This window comes from Sprattus sprattus (assembly GCF_963457725.1).
Source record: "Sprattus sprattus genome assembly, chromosome: 11".
Lineage (NCBI taxonomy): Eukaryota > Metazoa > Chordata > Actinopteri > Clupeiformes > Clupeidae > Sprattus > Sprattus sprattus.
The window spans coordinates 21,489,468-21,511,891 of NC_137909.1; the positions used below are offsets into that span (position 1 = coordinate 21,489,468).

The following is a 22,424-nucleotide window of genomic DNA, read 5'->3' on the forward strand; positions in this document are numbered from 1 at the left end:
CCACAAGTGGACTCCAATCACCGTGTAGTCACATCTCAAAGATGATCGAGAGAAATGGGTGACACCTGAGATACATTTCAAGTGCCATAACAAAGGGTCTGAATACTTCAATAGTCAATGCGATATTTCAGTTTTTCCTTTTAAATAAAAAAAATCTAAAATTTAGTTTTTGCTTTGTCTTTACGGGGTATTGAGTGTAGATTGATGAGGGGGCAAAATATTTCAGCATAAGGCTGTATGAAGGGGTCTGCCTACTTTCTGAATGCGCTGTAATGTATTCTCTCCAGCTACCCCAGTCTGATACCTTAAAGTTTCCGTTAAATGTCGCTTAATTAAACGCACCACAAAGAAAGCTAATTCTGCCCAAAGCTGATTATTACAAATACTCCAGTCTGCTAGTGTCCATGTGAGGTTGGCTGACATGGAAATCCCCTGGGGCAAAGCACAGCCTCGCACATCTACAGCTTTCATTCCCGTTCCTAGCCTACTCCTTATGTTCAATTACGCCTTGTTTATGTGTTGCATAATTTAGGTTACTGTATGTGTAGCATCAATGTCCGTCGACAGGTAGGTGCTTGCAACATGTAGCCCACTTCAAACGAGGACAATCGAAAAGGTCAGCGATGGACCATGGCAAAGGGGGCTGTTTTACTGTCTTTTGTTCTGTAAGACGAGCGTGACACAATACTCAAGTTTGCTAATACTGTGACATTTTTTCCGGTAATAATTCCCCCGATCACCATATAAAAACGGTGATGTGTGGTTGACATTATCAATAACATGTCTAACTTAATTCAAAACTGTTATTTGACATCGGGGCTGCTTACGGTCCTTCCTGCCTTCACTACCTTTAACTCGACGATCTACGCCATTACATGCACTTTTGAACGCGCTTGCAGAGACTTTTACAAATCAACAATTTCAGGAAGCTGTATCAACTCATCTCGATCGTTAATGAAAAGCGATAAAACGTTTGAATTTACTTGTAGGCTACCTCTCATGTGCATACTGAAGCAGCCCCCCGCCCACCATCCCTCCGCTCTTCCCACGCACAGGAGTTGTAAACAATGATCCAGTTCCACAATCGTACAATACATCTAACAATTGAGGAAATTAACCGTGGCACACAGTTTCCTACATAAGTTCTTGCTGTAGTCTACCTCTTAGTCGAATAACTAGGGTTACACAAGTTTAGGCTTTTTGCGAGCATTCTTGTCGTAAGCAAAAGGTTTTAATAGAAACGCCCCTTAATGATCTTAAAATGGCAGCACAAGAAGGTAACGTTGTGCTTTAAATTAGCCATTATTGCCTATTGTTGGTTATTCATACATTCAAATGCATAACAAGGACCATACATATATTTGCTGCATTAATATAAATTAAGTCCTATAACTATTGACTTTGAAATGTCTTTCTAGAAACACTTCCTTGAACCAACTTTAATTACAAACATTCATCCAGAGGAGATCCGTGCAAAATGAAGGTATAGACATGCTTAACAAATGTCTAAATACTGGCCTTTAACTGCGAAAGACATATAGGCTAACAAGTAGTTTAGTGTATTCAATTAAAACAAGCATTTTTCGAATCTCAGAAACGAGCAGCGGCAGAGCAGAAACAGTTGGAGTGTTGCTCTCCACTGTGAGCTATTCATTCTGTTTCATGATGAGCCATTATTACCGCCCCCCCATAATAAGCACACTTAAAACCAGCATAATGTCTCATGTTAATCAGTTACACGACACACGTTTAAGAAGCTAACAGAGGTATACAAATAAAATAAGTCACCTACCCATCCATTGCACAGAGGAAACGTTGGCGAAATGAAACGATAGTGTTGGCTCAGGAAAATGAAGAAATCGGTTCGGGTGTTGTTACAACAGCTCGAGTCTCCAGCACAATTTCACTCTCATAGGCACAAAGGCACACTTCCTGCTCCTGACGTGAACACACAGTACACAGGCATGTACAGACGTCTCACCATACAAAATGGCCTCCCCTACCAGAAAGACACACCTTTGAAGAATTGCAAAACGTAAAATGAGATATGCATCGGCACTGGATGTGTGCAACCACGTGTTCAAAGGCGCAAAACATATAAGATATCAACAACACTGTCAGATCGATTAATACGGCTATGTTGGATTTGTGTGGCACAATGCATGACTGTTGTTTACGGTTTAATTAGTCTAATCTTCGTCAGAGGGTAGAATTAATTAAGTAATGAATTAACTTAAAGGATCAGAGAGGCTGGATACAAAGCATGACCTCAAGACGCACTAAACAATGGGGTCCGAGTTCCGACTGTAGATACGGGCTATGTATTGGTCTTTGATTTTCAGATATCACACGGTGAATCTGAGCCGCAGTAGGCGGTAATAAAAATGCGATATGATATGCAAGCAGTTGTTTCTGGTAGGCTAAGTTTTGAGTAAGGATAGACCTTAAACCACAGTTATATGCTATTTAGCCAAGTGCTTATAGAAAACGTAACTGTACCCTAAAGTTACCACGGTGTTATGTGCAGTGTCAGAGAAGGGTTTGCTCTGTTAAGATGTTATCTCTGCGCATACAACATGTGCAAACTTGTTGCTCCAGACAAACCTGTTCTACCGTACACACATGTAAACACTTGCATTGTGTGTTTCTGCTTTAATCGGAGTTATGCAGGCAGCCACCCTAGTGCCAAAATAAACTGATACCCGATTGAATAATTAACTTTGACATGGTATTGAATATTGAATAACTTATATGAGCCTCCACAACGGTAAAAATGCACCAAACACCATACCAAAGTGCCATACCCTAGTCAAATGCAAAATATGAAAACATCATAAAGTCACATTAAAGTTGTTTAAGAATGGTAACAGGCCTGTTACACAAAGAGTGGTCTTGGAAATCGGCCTGTTTTGTATTGAGGATATTTGAATGTATTGAACCTTACTTGGGGTAGCGCAGCCTAGAGACCACAATGACCTAGGCTAAAATAAGCGTCATGCCTATGCCACACAAGATAGCCTACTGAAGCGGAGTTGAACAATGTTACCAAATGCAGATGAAACTAGCCTTACTTTCAATATGTATTATGCCGATGCAACATTGATCTAAAGGACCGAGGGTTATCGAATGCATTCCTGTAAAATCTTTGTTGAACGAAACAGCTTTACGTTGTTGAATAGATTATAGTCAATAGGTCTACAATGCTACTGCCTGCTGTTCGAAGATGCCAAAAATATTGAGACCTAAAATGATAACAGTCATAATGGTTTCAGATGTTTAGTTGCATTTGTTTGCATAATATGATCGTAATTGGCCTGCATCATAACTGCTGTCATAGATAGCTACTCGTTTGAAAAAATGATACAGGGACAAGATGATACTTCTTTCAAGACAGTCTACCACCTCATTATAAAGTAGTCCATGCGTTGCATGGTTTTACAGCTGGAAAGGATGTAGCCTACTCTGCTAAAAATAAAATAACATTATATATACGATAATGCACGATAATGAGATACATAATTAAAAGGGATTTTGAAAGTTATGTTTAATAACGTTTCTTTTCATGAAAGTATGCCAATTCTGGATACATATGTCACTCATGTTAGCCTACACTAATAGATATAATGTAATGACGGGTAGAAATAATGGAAGATTAGGCTACAGATACAAATGTACCATAAAGAAACAACAATGAGCTTGCGAAACACAACATTGTGGCCGTTGCTTTCATAACCAGCGGCGAGTGTCACTTCTTGGATCTGGTTGGTCTTTGTAGGGTAAAGGGCAAGGCAGTCGGCTGTTGTACGCTAAAGTTGCTTGCCACCACTGTCATTCATTATATCACAGCCGCTGCCTCGACTTGTCTCACCTCTACTGTTACGTTTTGTAGAGAAGATCCGACACAATGCTGCAAAATACAGGGTGAGTTTTTTATTTTCGAAAGCTAGCAAGCGTGTTTTGAAGCTAGCAAGCTAATGTTATTTGTTAAAACAGTTGGTTGGCTAGCTAGTTATTTCGGGCCAGCATATCTACAGTCTAGATGTCCTTCATGCCATTTAGCTAGTCAATATGCACGTGCGTAGTGTTTGTCAGAAAGACGTGTAGTAAGCCAATATCATGTCTGTGTTATAAAAATGACAGTTACGTCATTGCATTCGTTTGAACTTGTATACAAAGTTTAATCAGCAAGGCTATCGAGCTGTATGCTAACCTGTTAAGCTACATTGACAACTGAAAAGAGTTCTAGCTGAGTTCGTTAGCTAGGGATTTCTCAACTTTGGCAGATAATATTGATAACGCGGAAACGTATTGTGTAGTAGGTTATATATGATGTGAGTACTTAACACATTTAAGAGTATAAATTAGGAGCTACAATGTATCGAACTTTTGTTTCTGATTTTGAATTCAGCAAACAGTCCACGGGACTAGTTGTTTAGCTAGCTAATACGGTTACTATTGTATCTAATGACAGTGTAGCTTTGCTCCTTGCTTAACTGTTAAGTGATATATAGCATTGACCCCACTTGTACCCATTGGTCAAGTAATGCGATTGGACATCAAATAAACATAGCTCTAACGTGACTAAGGCAAGCGACCGTTGAACTTTCACCCAGATGTTCAACCTCTTTGAGGTCAAATGTGCATTGTTCCTATTTTTCAATGTATTACAAGGTAATTTTACAGTTAAATGTGAAGCAGAAACCTAGTGTCAGATTAATCGAAATGTAGCTAATAAAGCGTTCAAGTGACGTTGTCCAAGTGGCGCTTCTGAAGTTGAGAGTTGTCCTGAGATGTTGGTGCTCCAGTATAACTTGAATATATGTAATAATCCTTTAATGACTAAGTGATACTAGTAGTAGTTTTAGTTTAGTAGTTGAGTTGTTTTTTTCAGAAGGTTTTATGCACACCTAACCTTCAAAAGTTTCTGTGTAATACAATTTCCAATGAAGAGCAGTTACTGAGCAGAACTGTTGTGTTGCTTACAGAAAGTTGGCTGGTTGCACCTTGTTTATCACAGGGGCAAGCAGAGGCATCGGGAAAGCCATTGCCCTTAAAGCTGCCAAGGATGGTGCCAATGTTGTCATCGCTGCCAAAACTGCACAGGCCCACCCAAAACTCCCAGGGACCATCTACACAGCCGCTGAAGAGAGTAAGCTCTCCAGTGTCAGAACAATGACCTTGAATATTACAAAAGATGAAGGCTTTGTTGAAGTTTTGGTTTTCATTGAGTATTATGTTATTCATATGTGTTGTATTAATTTAAGAGTGTGCTTTTTCAAAGAAATTGGGAGGAGAGTAATCAAGATGTACAGTTTTATATAGACACTTTAACATAAGTACAATTTCAAAAGCTTGTCTTTTAACAGAGCTTTTTTGATAAAACAGTTTGGCCTGGTCTTTTGGACTACCCATACTTATCTGCCTTGTAAGTTTTGTACAGTTGTAGAAGGTCTTTGTAGAGGAATGTAGTGGGGCAGTGGTTAGCGTTTTGACTGTGGTTGACTGGGGTTTGACTCCTAATCGCTGCAGGTTGTCTGATAAATACCGACCTTTACCTCTGTAGAAGTTGTTAATAAAGACAACCTCTGGGGAAGATGTAGTTATCATTAATTATGTTGATGTCCCAAATTGCTGCTGGAAATAATGTTTTTTTTTTTTCTTATAGTTGAGGCACTTGGAGGGAAAGCCTTGCCCTGTATCGTAGACGTACGAGATGAAAATCAGATTAATGTGGCAGTGGAACAAGCTGTGCAGAAGTTTGGAGGTGAGTCACATAATTCTATGTCATATTTCACACACTATCATCACTATTGTAACCTTCTTGATTGGGCGGTCAACTTTACAACACTAACACAAAACTTGTGAAGGTTAACAACACAACACACCAAAACCCATATAAACCACCTTCCTGTCCACACTGATGATTTTCTCCTTCTGTTGTGGATTTTTATAGGAATTGACATTCTTGTGAACAACGCCAGTGCAATCAACCTGACCGGTACTTTGGAGACCCCCATGAAGAAAGTGGACCTTATGATGGGCGTTAACCTTAGAGGAACATACCTCACGTAAGCATTACAGAGCAGGAGGATGAGATATTAGAAATGTTTAATTTATTTGGTAACCTGAAAAGCAGAATACATATTTGAATACAAAGTGTACCCACGGTCCAAGCCACTCTCACATTATTTTTACCGCATTGTTTCTATAAGGGTTGTAGTTTGATGTATTGTCCAGTAGATGTCATCACTGCATTATGACGTCTACTGCGTAGAAGATGAATGTTGCTTGCCAAATCGTAAGAATTTTGCGGTGCTGAAGCAATTTGGTACATGCAATAATAAACATACTTTGACTTTGACTTTGATCCTGAAACAATAATCATGCTTTCCAAATATAAAACTGTATATAATATACTATTTCATCCCTTATTGACATTTTTACTACATACATACACAAACACACACATACACACACACACACGCTCTGTACAAGCATAGTAATATTCATTACTAAACTAATTTCCCTCGAGCTAGGTAGTGGAGGCTAACAAGGCCAGCGCTCTAGGGGTGCTGTGTAAGAGTGGTGCCCTTCACAGTGGTCGATGGCCTTATTTCACGGCTCCATTTACAGTTTCTTTTTTGTAAATGTCGGTAGTTGTTCTAGAAAAGGAGTAAGAAGGCTCTCAATTCCTGCTCAAAGACAAAAGCAACTCTTTTTATGTTTGTTTTTCTTTTCCCTCTATCAGGTCAAAACTGTGTATCCCACATCTTCTGAAGAGTAAAAATCCTCACATCCTAAATCTCAGTCCTCCACTAAACCTTAACCCCATCTGGTTCAAAAACCACACTGGTAGGACTAAAGTAGTTTATTTAACCAAAATAATGCATATGACCGTTTACGTGCATGTAAGTAATTATGTGTCCGTCTTTTTGCACACAATTAGCATACACAATGGCCAAATATGGAATGTCCATGTGTGTGCTTGGAATGGCGGAAGAATTCAGAGGATCCATTGCCGTTAATGCCTTATGGCCTAAGACAGGTACGTTGATCATTAGTTAATGAGCATTTTCAGCATTGATGAACTCTCACAGTCTGTGAGAAGGTTTCATTCTTGAAAATAGACCCATATATATGTATGCAAACATACGTACATTCACACATATGATGTGGGTGTTACTTCTATGCAAAAAAACATGCAATGCATTTCAGAAAACATTCCATTTATCTGATATTGTTATCTTGCACTGATCTTCATTAGTCATTTTAAATGTGGTATTTAATTCTGAATGTCCCTACGCTGTTTTCCAGCCATCCAGACTGCAGCTATGGACATGCTGGGAGGCGCGGATATAGGGAACCAGTGCAGGAAGGTGGAGATCATGGCTGATGCAGCCTACGAAATTTTCAGCCAGCCCACCAACTTCACAGGGAACTTTGTCATCGACGAGGACATTCTGAAGAAGGCGGGGATCAAGGACTTTGAAACATATGCAGTTGAGCCAGGTTTGTGTGTAAGACTTCCATTTTCACAATCTCATGCAGTACTGTATAGTTATCAAACTGAACTTACTGTTCTTTACACCATATAATACTTCTTAGATCATAGTGTGAGAACAGACTGCAGTTATGGACTTGAATACCCTGTGATACAGAACACCCCGGCTCTGTACAGGAGGACGTGTCATAACCATTTGATATTTTTACCAGGTCATCCTCTGATGCCTGACTTCTTCCTGGATGCAGAGCCAGAGGATCTGGTGAAGCTCATGGAGGATCATGGTTAGAAATAATGGATAATCCGTACTGCCACTCTTACTTTGTTTCACATTCAAAGGAGGAAGTAACCAAGGCATTGTGTGGCCCTGGGCCACATTCTGCTTAATATGTTGGGTCATTTACATTTGATGATTTTTGTCCAGGTTAATGTGTGGCACAGAATCTTTTAGAGGGGGAGGACTGTGCAAAGTGCTAGACTCTTTGACATGTATAAATGGAGTTTTACTCACAGAATCAAAACTGCCTGTGTAGGTGCTACTCCTGCTTTCAAGGCTGGGAGTGCCAGTGGACATGCTGTAGGCGGTGGTCCTATTGCAGACACCTTCAAGGCCATCAAGGGAATCATCAGTCCAGATGTGGTCAAGAGCACTAAAGGAGTATACAAATTTGACCTTTCAGGTACATGCAAGTTCAGCAAACATGCCACCCTCTGTGTGTGGGTGTGTTGTCTTTTCATCCTCCTCAATATACATTTACGACAAGTTGTATTCCCCTCAATGTATTTGTCACAGTAGCTGGAAATTGAGTGTTTAGACCTGTGAGATGATTTTAGCATGTCCATTAGGCAAAACAGCATTGAATGACATTCTGTATTGGTTTTCAGGGGAGCATCCTGGAATTTGGTACATTGACCTGAAGAACGATGCAGGAAGTGCAGGTAGCGGGGAGCCGCCAGTCAAAGCAGATGTCATTATGAGCATGGACAGTGCAGACTTCATCAAGATGTTTACAGGTGAGGCATAGAAAAATGTTGTTTAACTTCTTACAGCATCAATTTAAGAGGAACAACCAAAACATGTTTAACCTGTCCACTACCCAAGCTGTTGAGGTTGTTGATATATATTATATATGTTTAATAGGTTGCGAAGTGTTGGAAAAATACATGGCATGTGTTAATAAAATAGGTTTACAAGTTACATTCTCTACCTCAACAGGAAAAATGAAACCAACAATGGCCTTCATGTCAGGAAAACTGAAGATCAAGGGGGATATGAGTCTCGCCCTTAGGATGGAGAAAATGATGGGCTTGATGAAACCTAAACTGTAAATAAGATGAAATGCCTTGAAGGATTTGCCTTGCCTTGTCTCTCTCTCAATGTGTGTTGACAAATTGTTCCGTTTTTTTTTTTTTTAAGTTTCTAATAAACCTACTGCTAAGATGCTGCTAATTTAATATGTTTGGGAGTTGATATTCAAAAGCAATAAGTGTCAATATTGGGTTATTGTGCGTGGAAGTAAAATGCACCCCTTTGTAATTTGTAAATATAATGGTATTATTATCAGAATCAGAATCAGAATCAGCTTTTATTGGCCAAGTTAGTTTGCACAAACAAGGAATTTGTCTTGGTGCAGTGGCTCTCAGGTGTGCTTACACATATTACACAAATCACAACACAAAACAATACAACAGTGCAAAACGTATTATTATTATTATTATTATTAAGTGTTTTTACAAATGCATCTGTTATCTGTGAATTTATTGAAATCAACAATATGTAAGAACAATATCAATGAAATATAAACGTAACAAAATAGAAATAAAATAAACAAGTATATTAAGATTCGCCTGGGGAAATGAATCCGTCGCATCTGATTCTCTACACATATTCAGTGAACCGATTGCTTCGGAAGACTTATAATTCAAAGACCAATATCAGTCAAACAAACTCACCAATTTGGTATCTATAATATTATCACCCACCCTATTATCACAACCTTGCCCAATGAACGAACAGTTAAACTCAAAGTATTATTGTAATCACACCAGCTGACAGACAAGTGACTTATTACGCGTTTCCTGTCTACGCGGAAGTACCCAAGTGCGCATGTGCGAGGTTGTTCATTTTAGTGTGTTAAAAAAACATCTATATGAGCGACAACATATATTTACTTTAATGAAGAAGAGTAGCACATGAAACCCTACGTTACGTACGTACGTTAACCTTCTACATGTGAGTGCTTATAACGCCAAGAGGATTCTCCTACACTAAGGTATAGCCAAATGTTTTGTTCTTGATGTCTTTGTTCGATGTGATGGCTTGTCACCAGCCGAATGAATACGTCTGCTCGGGGCATCGACAGCTAGCTTCAGATGCTAATGCCTGGGTCAGATGCTAATGTACTGTCAATATCTTTCAGTTGACCATCCCACTATGCTAACCTTTGTTTACATGCAATATTTCTCCCGTCTGTTGATAACAGCTTACCAAATTATTAATGGACCTTGAAGCTTGCGAATAGCTTGCATTGTGACAATGCAAATGTTAACAGTTGCGAGCAGGGAACGACGCTAAACGATATTTACCGTTACGTTTGCGGCCAACTTTGCCAATTTATAGGCAACTTAAAGAGTATTCTGCCAAAATGTATTGAACATTGGCCAAATGGTCACATACGATTTACGTTGAACTTTGAACGGCTTTTGGGCTTTTTTTTTTTTTTTTCCTGTGTAGATCTTTTACTGTGGTTATAACATAAAGGTTATATAAACTTACGCTGTTACCGAACCATGTGGTTCGGGGTCAGTTGACATTATTGCGAGTAACCACCAAACTTGATGTATTTTAAAAGTTTACTACCTATTTAATTGTATCACTTATTTGATAACTTATTTGTGTTACTCGTTGTAAACACTACGAATCATTGTCAACTCTTAGGTGTCCTTTTATTAGGGGAGGCAGCTCAACATGGAAGACTGTTTACACACCTCATCGGACAACCTGGCCAAGCTGGTCAAGTGGGCACACAGCCATGGAACCATCTGCACGCTCATCCCCGGTCTCAAGCACCTGCTCACCGAGGGTGCCCACGGCAACCTCACCGCACTCTGGGGTTGCAGCGCAGGCCACGCCTACCACTGGCCACTGACGGCCACATGTAAGACCAGCCAGAAGGAGCGAGTTTGTTACCCGGACAGCCGTAGCATCAATGCAGAGAACCTTATGCAGGGCACCACAGGTGGCTCAGGCAGCCAGAGGGAGCGATTTCTGGAGCATACCAGCAAGGGGAAGGGGAATTGTGGACAGGCGGGCGACTCATGTGACTTCTCTAACTGCAGCGAGCCCTCGGAGGCGGACGACAACGGGGAGGAGTATAACAGCAGCCTGTTCGACATCGTCTGCGAGTCGTCAGCCACGGACGAGGATGGTGACTCGGAGCCCCACCAGCAGCATGCGCCACTTCGCAAGAGGACGATTCCCGGGGGAGGAGCGTTAGAGGTGCGTGCCGGGGACCCAGCCATTAAGAAGATCAAGCAGGAGACATCGGAGGACTACTACACAGTGGCCAATGCCCAGCTAGCTGCGGGCTCCGAAGGAGGCCCCTCGTCCACAGTTGTCTCTCAGTCGCCACGGCCAAGCTCCCACACGCGTCCCTCGTCCCTCTCCTCTCTATCCCACAAACCATCGTCGGTGGATGGAGACTCCCTGGGGGTCTCGCCCTTGGCCACGGGCAGCAGCTCTTCCCCGCACCCGCAGTCCATGGGTCGCCCCATGCGTGCCCCTCTCCACAGTGCCCAGAGCAAAGCGCCCAGTCAGAGCTCCAGCGCCCCTGCCGGATCCTTACACCTGCCCAGCAAGAGTGAGCTTCTGGACAGGATGCCTGGGGATGAGTTGGCAAAGTCCTCTGTGCCATATGGAGACCTGGGCACAGCGATAAACACAGACCTGGACCTGATGGCGGCACAGACCCTAAATGCAGACTCCAGAGCAGATGCCTCGGGTAAAGTCTTACGCCTCTTTTTTTCAGTCTATGATACCTCTTTTGGGTCTTTGACCTGACTTTACAGGTACAGTCCCCAATTATTATCCAGTACTTTTTTTTGCCAAATTCAGTGAATTTCTAACTATCCTTTTTTTGTTCCTGACTTTAGGTTAGTATGAGTGTTTTTACAGTTAGTTATTATTATTTTATTTCAAAAACACATTATCACACACATTTTCATGATATTGTGATCTAACCTACTTCAATTTTACTGTTGGTTGAGGCAGTCTGTTTACCATATTTTTTTAAAAACTGACCAAGAAATACCAAGGGCCTGCGCTAGACCTGTGACTTGTTTTTCAGACTAAAGTATGCCAACTACAGGGAATCCACTTATGTTAATCTCATGCAAATCAAGCAAGGTGATTAGCAAGTCCATTAATTAGGCCTATTTGTTCAAGGACATTTGCAGTGGACCATGTAAGGCTGTTCAGGAGTTGAAAACATGATTTGAATGATGTGAATGTCAGTGACCCATTTCACATATTAAAACGGACCCACCGGAGAGGTTCAAATTTGGATGTCACACACACAAAAGGGCACCGAGTCCCATAGAGTGTTGGCCCATGTTGCGGTGTAGTAAGGGACAGCAGGACCACGCAGCATGTGGCACGTCAGCGTACATATTAGTTCTCATATTGCCGTGCCTTCTTTCAAGCTACGGCAGCCTTTGTTCTGATTTATTCATTTAATAACATTTACGGGCGGTCGGGGGCGTGCCGTCAGGACTGTATATTAGATTTATCATGCTGCAGTGCTGAAGACGGACCCCCTCCCCCTTCCTGTTCCTTTCCATTCCTTAATCTTATCCCCTGTCAGTGCTCAGACATCACATACCTCCACCCTCCCACCCCCACGCCCTGTCTGCTGATTGAGGAGGGGGTGGTGGCTGTGGAGGCAGGAGAGGGGTTGAGAGCTGTCAATCATCGAGGCAGTGAAGCAGGCCCAGGACCGTGCTGTCAGTGTCAGTGACGGAGCGGGGTGGTGGGGGCGGCACAGTAATGAGATGCAGCATTTGGTACATCACCCAGATGAGGCTGCGTTCAGATTTGATGGCTTGAGGGAGTAGTCACTTTCAATTAACACACAGACACACACACACACTCTCTCTCTTTCTCTCTCTCTCTCTCTCTTTCTCTCGCTCTCTCATTTACTCACTGACTCACTCGCTCGCTCATATGCATGCACACATACACACACACTCAAAATGCAGCCATGTTGGTTTAATGTTGCCTACTGTGGTTTATGAATAGAGATGATGAATTCAGATAGCCTATCAAACATATCTGTTTTCCTTTTACTGACTCACTCATCTAAAAGTGATCCCGTCCTCAGTCTCTGAGTCAGTCCTAAAGTTCAACAACAACACCAGCATCCAGTACTATTCCATCAAACCTGTTTAATTAGGCTATTACAGAGGGTACCATGAATGTAGCGTTTATGCTTTCTGTATTTTACCACACCTTTAAGGCTTGCTCTACTGGTCTTACCAGAAGATTCATTAAACCAGTTTAGCCAAACACAACAACAAAACAAAAAAACACAACAAAAAATGGATTTTGAAATGGATTGGTTGTTTCATGTGTTTGAAAAAAATAGATTTTGTGCATTCATTAATTCTCCTACAAATGTTCTTTTACGTCTGTGAAATAGCCAAGATCAGTTGAGCTCATGGTAAAGTCCTCAGTTTTCAATTAAAAATTCCATTTCGGTTCACATTGTCCCTTTCATATAAAACAATATGATATAATGTAATATATGCAAATTCTATTTGAACTTTTATCATGATTATAAGATTTATTATTGCTAAATGCATTATGGAGCAATATATGTGGATTATTCCTGTGGCGACAATGGAGTTATGCCTAGATCACTGCTTTCTTTTTGTCAGACCGCACAGTCATGTACTGTCAATATATTTTGGCGTTTCAGTTGAGAAGGGAACACTTGAGGCCATATTTGATTTTCACCGCGGTCATAACCCATCACAGTGCAGGTGAGTTCTTCATTTGTTTAAAAAAAATATATATCTCTGTGTGTGCGCCAAGTTAGACTGTTATCTTAAAGTTACATTTTAAAATTGTCTTAGCCAGTTAGTCAGCCCAGTGACTGTGGAAAATAGTAAGTTAACCAGTTCAGTGACTAGTTCTGTGTTTTTAATAGCTGTTTTAGTCACCATATATTGATTTCAAGTCATGAACAAGTTTATGATCCCCACTTACAGGTCTGCCAAAGAAAGAAGATGGAATATGGAGAGAGTGGGATGTCATCCTTTTTATACAATGGTTAGTTTGCCTGTTATTGGTACTTAGTTAAACAGTCTTGTAGTTATGAATGTGTTTGTCCTTATTCTTTTTTTCTTTTCTTTTTTAAATTTCATGTTGCACATAGCCTCAGGTAGCATGGTTGACAGATTATATGTGTGTAAGAAAGGTGTAACACAAGGTATGAGGTTTTCTGTGCTCATAGACTTCTGTCCTGACTAGGTTTAATTTTATAAAATAAAAAGTATAATACCCACCTGATTATGTTATGTTTTCATTTACCTTTCCAATCAGTGAAATATACGTATTTCTGGGATTTTAAAATGTAGTGACTTGAATGGTCGCTGAAGGTATTTTGCTTTTTAATATCATGTGCATTAATGGGCTCCAAGAAGTGTTGTAAAATAGTATTTCCATCAATCACAAGTCACAATTTGAGTACTTGCTTATACTGTTGCCAATGAGATGGCTTTTCTGCAATGAGAAGATCGAGGCTTTTGTATTTGCACCTGCAAATAGGCTCATCCTTATAACTCTTATAAGTTATTTGTGTACAAAGAAAATTACCACAAAAACTGGTCATTTCACCAAATCATTCAATATTAATGTTTTCTAAGCATTCCTCTAAATCTACCCTGTTTTCATTGCAGGCTGTTTGGGTTACATGCCCAAAGCGAGAGGCACAGCAGAGGGGTCCATGTCGTTTTTATGTAACTCCAGTAATGAGCAGTCTATCCAAGGCAAATGGCAGCTCGAGGAATTTGTTGCGAGTATAGGTGAGATGAGATGTCATCCCTCTCTCATGGCGAAGCCGTTTTATGGGGTCCTCCTTCCTATTCTTCAGTTTTTGTCAAGAATGGAGTTGATAAGTTAGGCTCTAGAGAATCAACATCCTAGCCATGTTCTTCAATTATAGTTTTAGCAGGTTGATTTCACTTATCAAATAGCTCCTGTGATTTAACTAAGGGGGGCCTTTTGCTCTCTCCGAACCTGATAGAGCATGTGTTCTCTTCTTTTCGTGGCTGAAATACATACGATTGTTCTGTCGCACAGATCCCAGCACTCTTAGAAGCCTGCAGACGGTCATTGGTAAAATCCTCTCTTTCCGTGAGGAACCGCCTACCCAAGAGCGGGTAACACGGCCTCCTCGTCCACACCACCCACCCCACCCTCCACCCTGCCTGGAACTGATTGAGGAGGAGAGCCCCCTGATTGAAGATCAGGTGGAGGTGGGTCACAGTTCTCCCGGGCCGGGCCAGCAGGAGCTCTACCCGGGTTGCGGGGTGTACCTGCCCACGGTGCGCCTGGCCACCATGCACCAGGAGTCCAGGCAGGACTGCATGCGTCTGTTCCACCAGCTCTTCGAGCACTTCTTCAGCGAGGACGATCTCGTAGGGGCCGTGGCGTTTGGGAAGAGGGGCAAAGTGCCCAATGGCAAGAAGGTTTTGGACAGAAGGATTGTTGACGGGATTATCAGTGAGTATAATGAGCGTCCAGATTCTGATTGCACTTGGTAAAAAAAAAAAATCTTCGGTGGAAAAAATTGCTCAGTATGTAACTCAATAAATTATATGTTTGTAGTTCAGACTGAAAAAATTCAAAGAAGACTTTTTTGCATTTGTCATGCATCTGAAGTTATTTATTTCAGGAAGATGTTGTGACTCGCATATAGGCTTAGTCCCGCACACACTCACCAACACTATTTATTCACAGCGTATGTTCTCCGTTGCTCTACACTGGATGGCTGGACGTCAGTGGACTCCTCCAAGCTGAAGAAAGCCTGCATCAACAAGTGCAGAATGAGGATGAGCCAAAGGCGCAGGCTAGGCCAAGTAGCCTTCTTCAGCCCAGAGCACTACATGATGGGGCCTTCTTACCTTCAGCAGTCACCTGATGGCTTTTGAACTGACACAGAGAAAAGACACAGATGACCATATATAAACGGCAACATAGAGAGACAACCAAATTAGGGAACGTGTGGGAAATGTAAACAGATTTTAGTGACTGTCGCCACAGTAATGACAAAATGGACAAACAAACAGAAGTAGGTAGTGAGTCGTGTTATAACAAAACACAATGGACCCTTCCGCAAACTCCACCCCCCTTAGCAAAGGTTGCTGTATCAGTCAAGCATTCACGTTTCCCAGGTTCTCGGCATTGGTATGAATGGCGTGGCAACATGTTTTCAACCGTGTCAATTTCAGCTCTTCCCAAAGAAATCACAAGCATTTTTTGGAAAAATGGCAAGATCTCAGATCGAAGCAGGCAAAAGGGTCTGCAATATGCTTATATAGGCTACAACCACGACATTACATGCCGTGTTTGTAGACAGACAAATGCTAAGGCTAAAAGGTTCATTCCAGCTATGTTTATGTGTTCTATTATCTACACAGTCGCCGCTACGCAAACATGTAAGGTGGTAAAACTGAATCGTATTTTAAGCAAGGGTTTTCTCACGTTTTCGATGCAGTGGGCAGATTTTAGCGACACAGCTTCTTGGAACAAACGTAGGTGCTTCTGTTTACGTTGCTGACATTCAGCTGATGGGGGGGTCGTCCACATTGTTTGATCCACAGCAGGCATTTCTCTCTCTGGGTCTTGGGTTTTGGGAAGGGATAAAATGTTACCCCTCCCTCCAGCCTTTTTGGATATCGGCTGTCAGAATTACACACTCCATAAGCGCAACGTTTCATTTTCTCTTCTCGAGCAGACGTCTCTCTCATTGACTTCCATTCATCAAAATGGCTCGCTTGACTGAGGTCCCGAGCTTAGTAACCGTTGCTATGCTATGATTGATCAGTTACCGTTTTAGGGAGTGGTCACGGAAGGGTCAATTGTATCATGAAGAGATTTAATTTAAAGGATTTGGGGTTTAATAAAACTCAACTGGGTGTGGCGTCCATGTTCACTAATTGTAGGAATTGTTAAGATCTCTTTTCAGTTTCAATTTCAGTACGGTTAAAGGTAAAGTAGTATTTATTTTCATATGAATGTATATAAGGCTAGATTAATTCCCGTACATTTCCATGATGAATGTTGAACTAAGATATTTTGCTTATCATCACTCTGTTTTGTTATTTAATGTGGGAATTAAAAAGAAAAATATAAATGACTGTCTCTCAATTCATCAAGACTGAATCTCTTCAGAGAGATTGACCATAATGAGAGTTGACAACTCAGCTCTTGGATGGGAATGGTTGTCAGCCACTTTTAAAATCTTAATTGTGCTCTAAATGTCAGTATAAACCATCGCTGATTTTAAGATCGGCCCCCTTGAGGAATCAGGTTTAGTTTTCACTTTTTGAATGTGCAGTAACGGTCAGGGCGTAAACTACTTACCATGCTACTGAGATGGAAATGATAAATAAAATACATAACATGACAAGTAACCTACTCATAATGAATCACAGTTAGTTTTCAATACATTTCTAGGTTGGTGCTGATTCAGAATTATGTACATTCCGTTAACACAATGCTTCAAATCCATACATATATCAAGTACATTTATTTGCTAGTTAAAGCAAAGTAGTTACATAATAACCAAGATCAGCTGTGCAGTTGGAGACAGGGAAAGGAACATAAACCACCGTAGTAGCAGGTTAGCAGGTGGGTCTAAGTGTCTCTTGGATCGAATTACCTTGACAAATGTTTTTATTTTAATTTTTTTTTAATTTTTGGCCTGACCAACTTTTCTTTACTACCATCTTGCATTTTAGAGTTTTGTGGGAATTATTTTAGAAGTTTTACCGGTTCTTAGCAGTTAGGTCTCGTGCTTAAACTAGTCTAGTAAAATTGCATTGTTATTTATTTTGAATTTGTTTTTTTTTGTTATTAGCAAAAAAGTTAATTTGTATTGACATAATAAAGCATGCATGTATTCTACACAAATCAGATTGTATATTATGTGACTTTTTGCTCCATTCTTTAAAAAAAATTGCTGAAAAAACTAGTTCCCAATTGGAATTTTTCTGGGCCTGCATATTTACATATGCCACCGCCTCGATATGTGTAGATGTTCTTAATTATTTTAAATGAGGCTCTGTTATATCCAGATGATGTTAGATCAGCGGATTTAGGAAATGTGAATTTATCAAATGGTCAGATGAGTTTGAAACCTGTCGTTTACGCTGGTCAATAGTTTTTCAAGTTGCAGTTACGTTTTTACAAGGAAGTGAAATTTGTAGGCCCCAAAAATAATATTTTTTTTGTGATGGTGCCTTTTCTTTTCCATTTTCAGTGCATTTCCATTGGTTTGAACATTTTTAATTTACAATTTCCTTTCTCCATGCCCCTGTATACATGGAATGTTCTCTCTGTCTTTACAGTATTCATCTTTAATAACTTTTTTCAAAATGCTGACATAAAAAGCACACATTGCCTAACAAGTGGCATGTCTCTTCTTTTGCACAGTGTCTCCGGCCCTGTACGAGATTGAGCGGCTGAAAGCCCTGCTGCAGGCGGAGAAGAGCAAGATTGATCTGATGGGTGACACCATCACCGGCCTGAAGCAGGACAAGGAGCTGCTGCAGCAGGAGCTCACCAAGAAGGCTGAGCTCATCTGTGACTTCCTGCAGGACCAGCTTCGACCAGGTGAGGGCTCTCTGTGGAGGCACACGAAACAGGCATTTTACAGGTAGTACAGTACAGGGAGCAATGATAACAATAATATAATAATAATAGACTTTATTTGTATAGCATCTTTCCTGCAAAACAATGCAGCTCAAAGTGCTTAAAAGTTTGCTTTATGGATTGTTGAATAAGCTAGTGGGCCTGCATGAAGAAACCTTCATTCGTTCTATTAAAAAAAAAGAGAACTAAGTAGAGAGGTAGAACTTAAGAAACGTTTTTATATATTTTTGTTTGTTTTGGGAGAAAGGGATATCCATAGACGCTTAGGTTGTGTGTACACCTGTACTTTGGGCTGAGTCGTTCATTTCTGCAAGGTAGTAGTATGTTCATGTTGTGTATTCTTCACTGTGTTATCTTATAGAAAAAAGGAGGGCTCATTCGTCCAACCAGATGGAACCAGGAGGCTCTCATCAGCTAATCAACACCTACCCTGAGGAGGGTGGGCAGTTTGAGTCCCCTGCCCTCTTTGACTCTTTCGAGGAGGTGGAGCTGCACCCTCTGGACAGACAGAGGATCAAGATCTCCAAGAGATGTAGAGAGGGGGAGAACACACGAGTGCGCAGTAAGTTCACCACAGCACAACCAAAATGAATATCTGTCGCTTCGTCAGGCTGGTCATCTATTTATTTATTTATTGTGATTCTAAAACATGGCTTTTCCATAAAATATGGCATTTTTTCACAAAAACACTAGGAAAAATATGCGAGAAACCCTGTAGTGATCCAGTCACTACAGTAATGGAAAGAGTGTGTGTGTGTGTGTGTGTGTGTGTGGCACTAAAGCTAACAAGTGTATTCTCTTGCTGCAGTGAAGAACGTGGTGGGCGTGATCGCGCGGTACATGGCAGCGCTGCAGGAGTTCCGCCGCAGCGTCTCCATGAAGGTGGCCTTCGACCGCATCGGTGTGGACCGCAACACCATCTCCCGCACAGCGGCCATCGCCGAGCTCAGCCTGGCCGCCCCCGAGGTCTTCCACGCACTGCCCCCGTGGGACGAGAAGGAGGAGACACTCGCTCATTACGCCGTCCGCTGCCGACAGGCAATGGACGACAACATCAAAGCCAAGATCAAAGCCATGAAAGCCAAGGGGGAGCTTCTGCCAATCGTCAGCAAATGAGAGGCCTTTAGATCAGCCGCCCCCCAACAATCACACCCTTTTCACTCCAAGCGATGGATGGGACTGAGTGTTTTCTTTTTTCTTTCTTTTCTTTTGGCCTTTTGTCCTAATCACCTCATTCCCAGATGTGCTCATCAACTTCTCCCTCCCAGCCTTTGTCTGTCACTGATAAGCTACTGTAGGCAGAACACTCGTATGTCAGAACACTCACACCATTCGAATGATAGTTGTGCTCACTAATGGTTGATTTGGATGTTTTGTTGTGTTGGTCCATGTTGTTGAGAACTTCTCTTTCCTCAACCAGTGCTGACTCCAGTGTCCACAACTCGTTTTCAGATCATATTTGAAGCTCACCTTCGTGCAAATTACACATCTGTCTGTGGAGCCCTGTTCCCCGTCAACTCATATCTGAAATCATGTGTCATCTTAGTATGTTTGTGAGGTGCAGTGTTTCTGATCGGGGAACAACTACTCAGTGTCTATTTATGATATGGTCAATACGAGATAATGAGATAATGCAGAAACATTTTTGTCGATTTTTGTGGAATAATGTAGCACTTGGAAGTTCTCTTTTCTTGGAGGCCCCTGCGATATTACTTCTGTGACTTGACATGTGTGTGGTGATTTGCATCAGTAAATCTCTGAATCATTTCAGAAACTAAAATCAATATCACTAATAAAACATTTATTTGGAAGCCATGCCAATTCTCTGTGTTGTCATTAATGTGTTTCTTCATATAATCATCTTCAAACTGCAATAACTAACGGGTCTCAAAACGAGTTATTACATTTTTTTTGAAGACAAAATAAGACACTTAATTACACTGAGGTAGACGAATTTGAGTCTCCTATAGTGCTGTGTTGGAATCCTAGCTACCACAGAAAACAACCAAGTGAGTGGTTTTCATTACAACTGATCAGATGTGTCTCAGATTTGGCATAGGAAAGTCTTCTTGCCATCCCTCACATAAGGCCAAAAAACCTTTTCAAAATACGGTTACTTTGTCCATCTATTTACAGGAGTGACCACAATACTTTATTACTACCATTATATAGAAGAAAATGCATCTTTTTCTTTTTCCACAGATATGGAGGACCGTTCTGAAGCTAACCGTGAGCAGAATGAGAAGACCATCCGCAGCACCCAGACGGCCCTCCGCAACTTCCGCGACTTCCTGATCGCCAAGTATCCCACAGAGACCCGGGAGATCTACTGCATCCCGCCCGAGGAGTTGGACGCCTATCTGTCCTCCTTCTTCGTGGATGCCCGACAGAAGGACGGCTCCGAGTACGAGCCCAACAGCCTGGCCAACTACCAGTGCGGCCTGGAGCGCTACCTGAAGGAGCAGCGCTACAACTACAGTATCACACGAGACAAGGAGTTCAGGCGGTCACAGGAGGCCCTGAAGCAGAAGCAGCTGGAGCTGAAATTCAAGGGGAAGGGCAACAAACCGCACAAGTCGATGAAGCTGACGGTGGCTGAGGAGCTGCTGCTGAGGAAGAGGGGTCTGCTGAGCCGGTACAACCCCGAGGGGCTGCTTAACCTGGTGTGGCTCAACAACACCAAGGCATTTGGGCATTGCACAGGTTTCCACAGCTCCACGCTGAAATGGGGCGACATTCAGCTCATCTCCTGCGAGTCGGGACTCGAGTGCCTGGAATGGACCTACCAGGATCTGAGCGATATCAATAACAAGACCCGGCGCTCAGGCACAGAGTGCCGCATCTACGCCACCCTGCAGAACCCCCAGACTTGCCCCGTGCAGGACTACAAGGAGTACGCACAGCGGAGGCCCCAAGCCATGCTGTACGAGGACGCCCCCTTCTACCTGTCCATCAAGCCCGTGGTGAACCTGGCTGCGCTGCACTGGTTCAACTGCCAGGCGCTGGGCAAGAACAAGCTGGCCAAGATGGTGAAGACCATGTGCGAGAAGGGCAACATCCCGGGGAGGAGGACCAACTTCAGCGTGTACCAGAGCTGCAGCACGCTGTCTGAGGCGCAGAGCAATCAGCTGGTGCTCATCTGCAACAATTTCAACCAACAGGCTGGTCAGTCCATGAGCAGCCATGCCGGCACCACTAACTTCGTCATTGCCGGATCCTTCGACCCTGCCGATGCCATGTAGTCGGCCCTGAAAAAGGCAGACTGACCAGCGGTCAGAAAGCACTGTGATTTATGAGGTCCAAGGGGAGAGAAAGCTGAAAATACAAGGTTAGCCTTGGTCATCTTCCATGTTGTTGTTTGTGTCCTCCGAAATGTTTATTGCACAGTTCGCAATTCTAATCCAGTACGCTTTCTGTCAAATTCAGGGAATCGTTCCTCATGGTCATCTAACTGTCTGTTATGTGTGTGCTCTCCAAAAAACCCAAGTGTTCGTATACAGTCCTGGTTCTGTAAATAGGGAACAAACAAAGGGGCTCAGAGTGAGCCTTATGCTATTCCAGCCAATCAACTCTTTGTTTCGGGAGCCCTGAAGGAAGGGGTGTAATTTGATTGGCTCTTGAGCGCAAATATCATCAACCTTTCGCCAGCATCTACCTTGAAGTCTCTTTCATGGAAGAATCCTATTTTGGTGCTAACTAGTGACAGTGCATATGCAACAAAAACACTCAAAATCACCGCAATTTTAGGAATGTTTGAGAAACATTGTGCAACATTGTGCAAGATCTTGGATAGGCTGATGTATACAATACTTGTAATCCACTTGTACTTTGTCTTCATGTTAAGTGTTTTATGTTTTATATTTACTGAAATAGCACTGTTATAAATGCTTTGCCTTTTTGCCCAATTTCTTAAGTGCATTTATATCAAGTGTTTTACGGACAACATTGCCCGCACAAAATGATTAAATAATGTGCTTTGCTACAACA

The 22,424-nt window shown here is 41.9% G+C and overlaps 2 protein-coding genes across 3 annotated transcripts; both read left to right on the forward strand.

The window, feature by feature from the left end:
- Positions 1-3,782: 3,782 nt before the first annotated feature.
- hsdl2 (hydroxysteroid dehydrogenase like 2) lies at positions 3,783-8,956 on the forward strand. The gene is made up of 11 exons (XM_080847323.1): positions 3,783-3,921; positions 4,986-5,149; positions 5,666-5,764; positions 5,954-6,068; positions 6,749-6,852; positions 6,947-7,045; positions 7,315-7,509; positions 7,714-7,785; positions 8,035-8,181; positions 8,387-8,515; positions 8,718-8,956. The coding sequence occupies exons 1-11, from the start codon at positions 3,905-3,907 to the stop codon at positions 8,828-8,830; spliced, it is 1,254 nt and encodes a 417-aa protein (XP_080703449.1). The 5' UTR covers positions 3,783-3,904; the 3' UTR covers positions 8,831-8,956.
- A 678-nt stretch (positions 8,957-9,634) lies between these two features.
- Positions 9,635-21,679, forward strand: kiaa1958 (KIAA1958 ortholog; the record flags this gene model as incomplete). 2 transcript variants are annotated; one of them, XM_080848264.1, is made up of 5 exons in its annotated part: positions 9,635-9,774; positions 10,440-11,502; positions 18,219-18,398; positions 18,799-18,999; positions 19,246-20,145. In XM_080848264.1, the coding sequence occupies exons 2-5, from the start codon at positions 10,470-10,472 to the stop codon at positions 19,551-19,553; spliced, it is 1,722 nt and encodes a 573-aa protein (XP_080704390.1). In that variant the 5' UTR covers positions 9,635-9,774; positions 10,440-10,469. The 2 variants fall into 2 exon arrangements, with proteins under 2 accessions (XP_080704390.1, XP_080704389.1); XM_080848263.1 differs by lacking the exons at positions 18,219-18,398; positions 18,799-18,999; positions 19,246-20,145 and adding an exon at positions 20,640-21,679.
- Between the last annotated feature and the right edge of the window lie 745 nt (positions 21,680-22,424).

Bases quoted from the DNA above. Each gene is read 5' to 3' on its own strand.
- hsdl2 (XM_080847323.1), top strand. The intron at 6,853-6,946 runs GTAGGACTAAAG...GCACACAATTAG, and splicing joins CTGGTTCAAAAACCACACTG to CATACACAATGGCCAAATAT. The intron at 8,182-8,386 runs GTACATGCAAGT...ATTGGTTTTCAG, and splicing joins ATACAAATTTGACCTTTCAG to GGGAGCATCCTGGAATTTGG.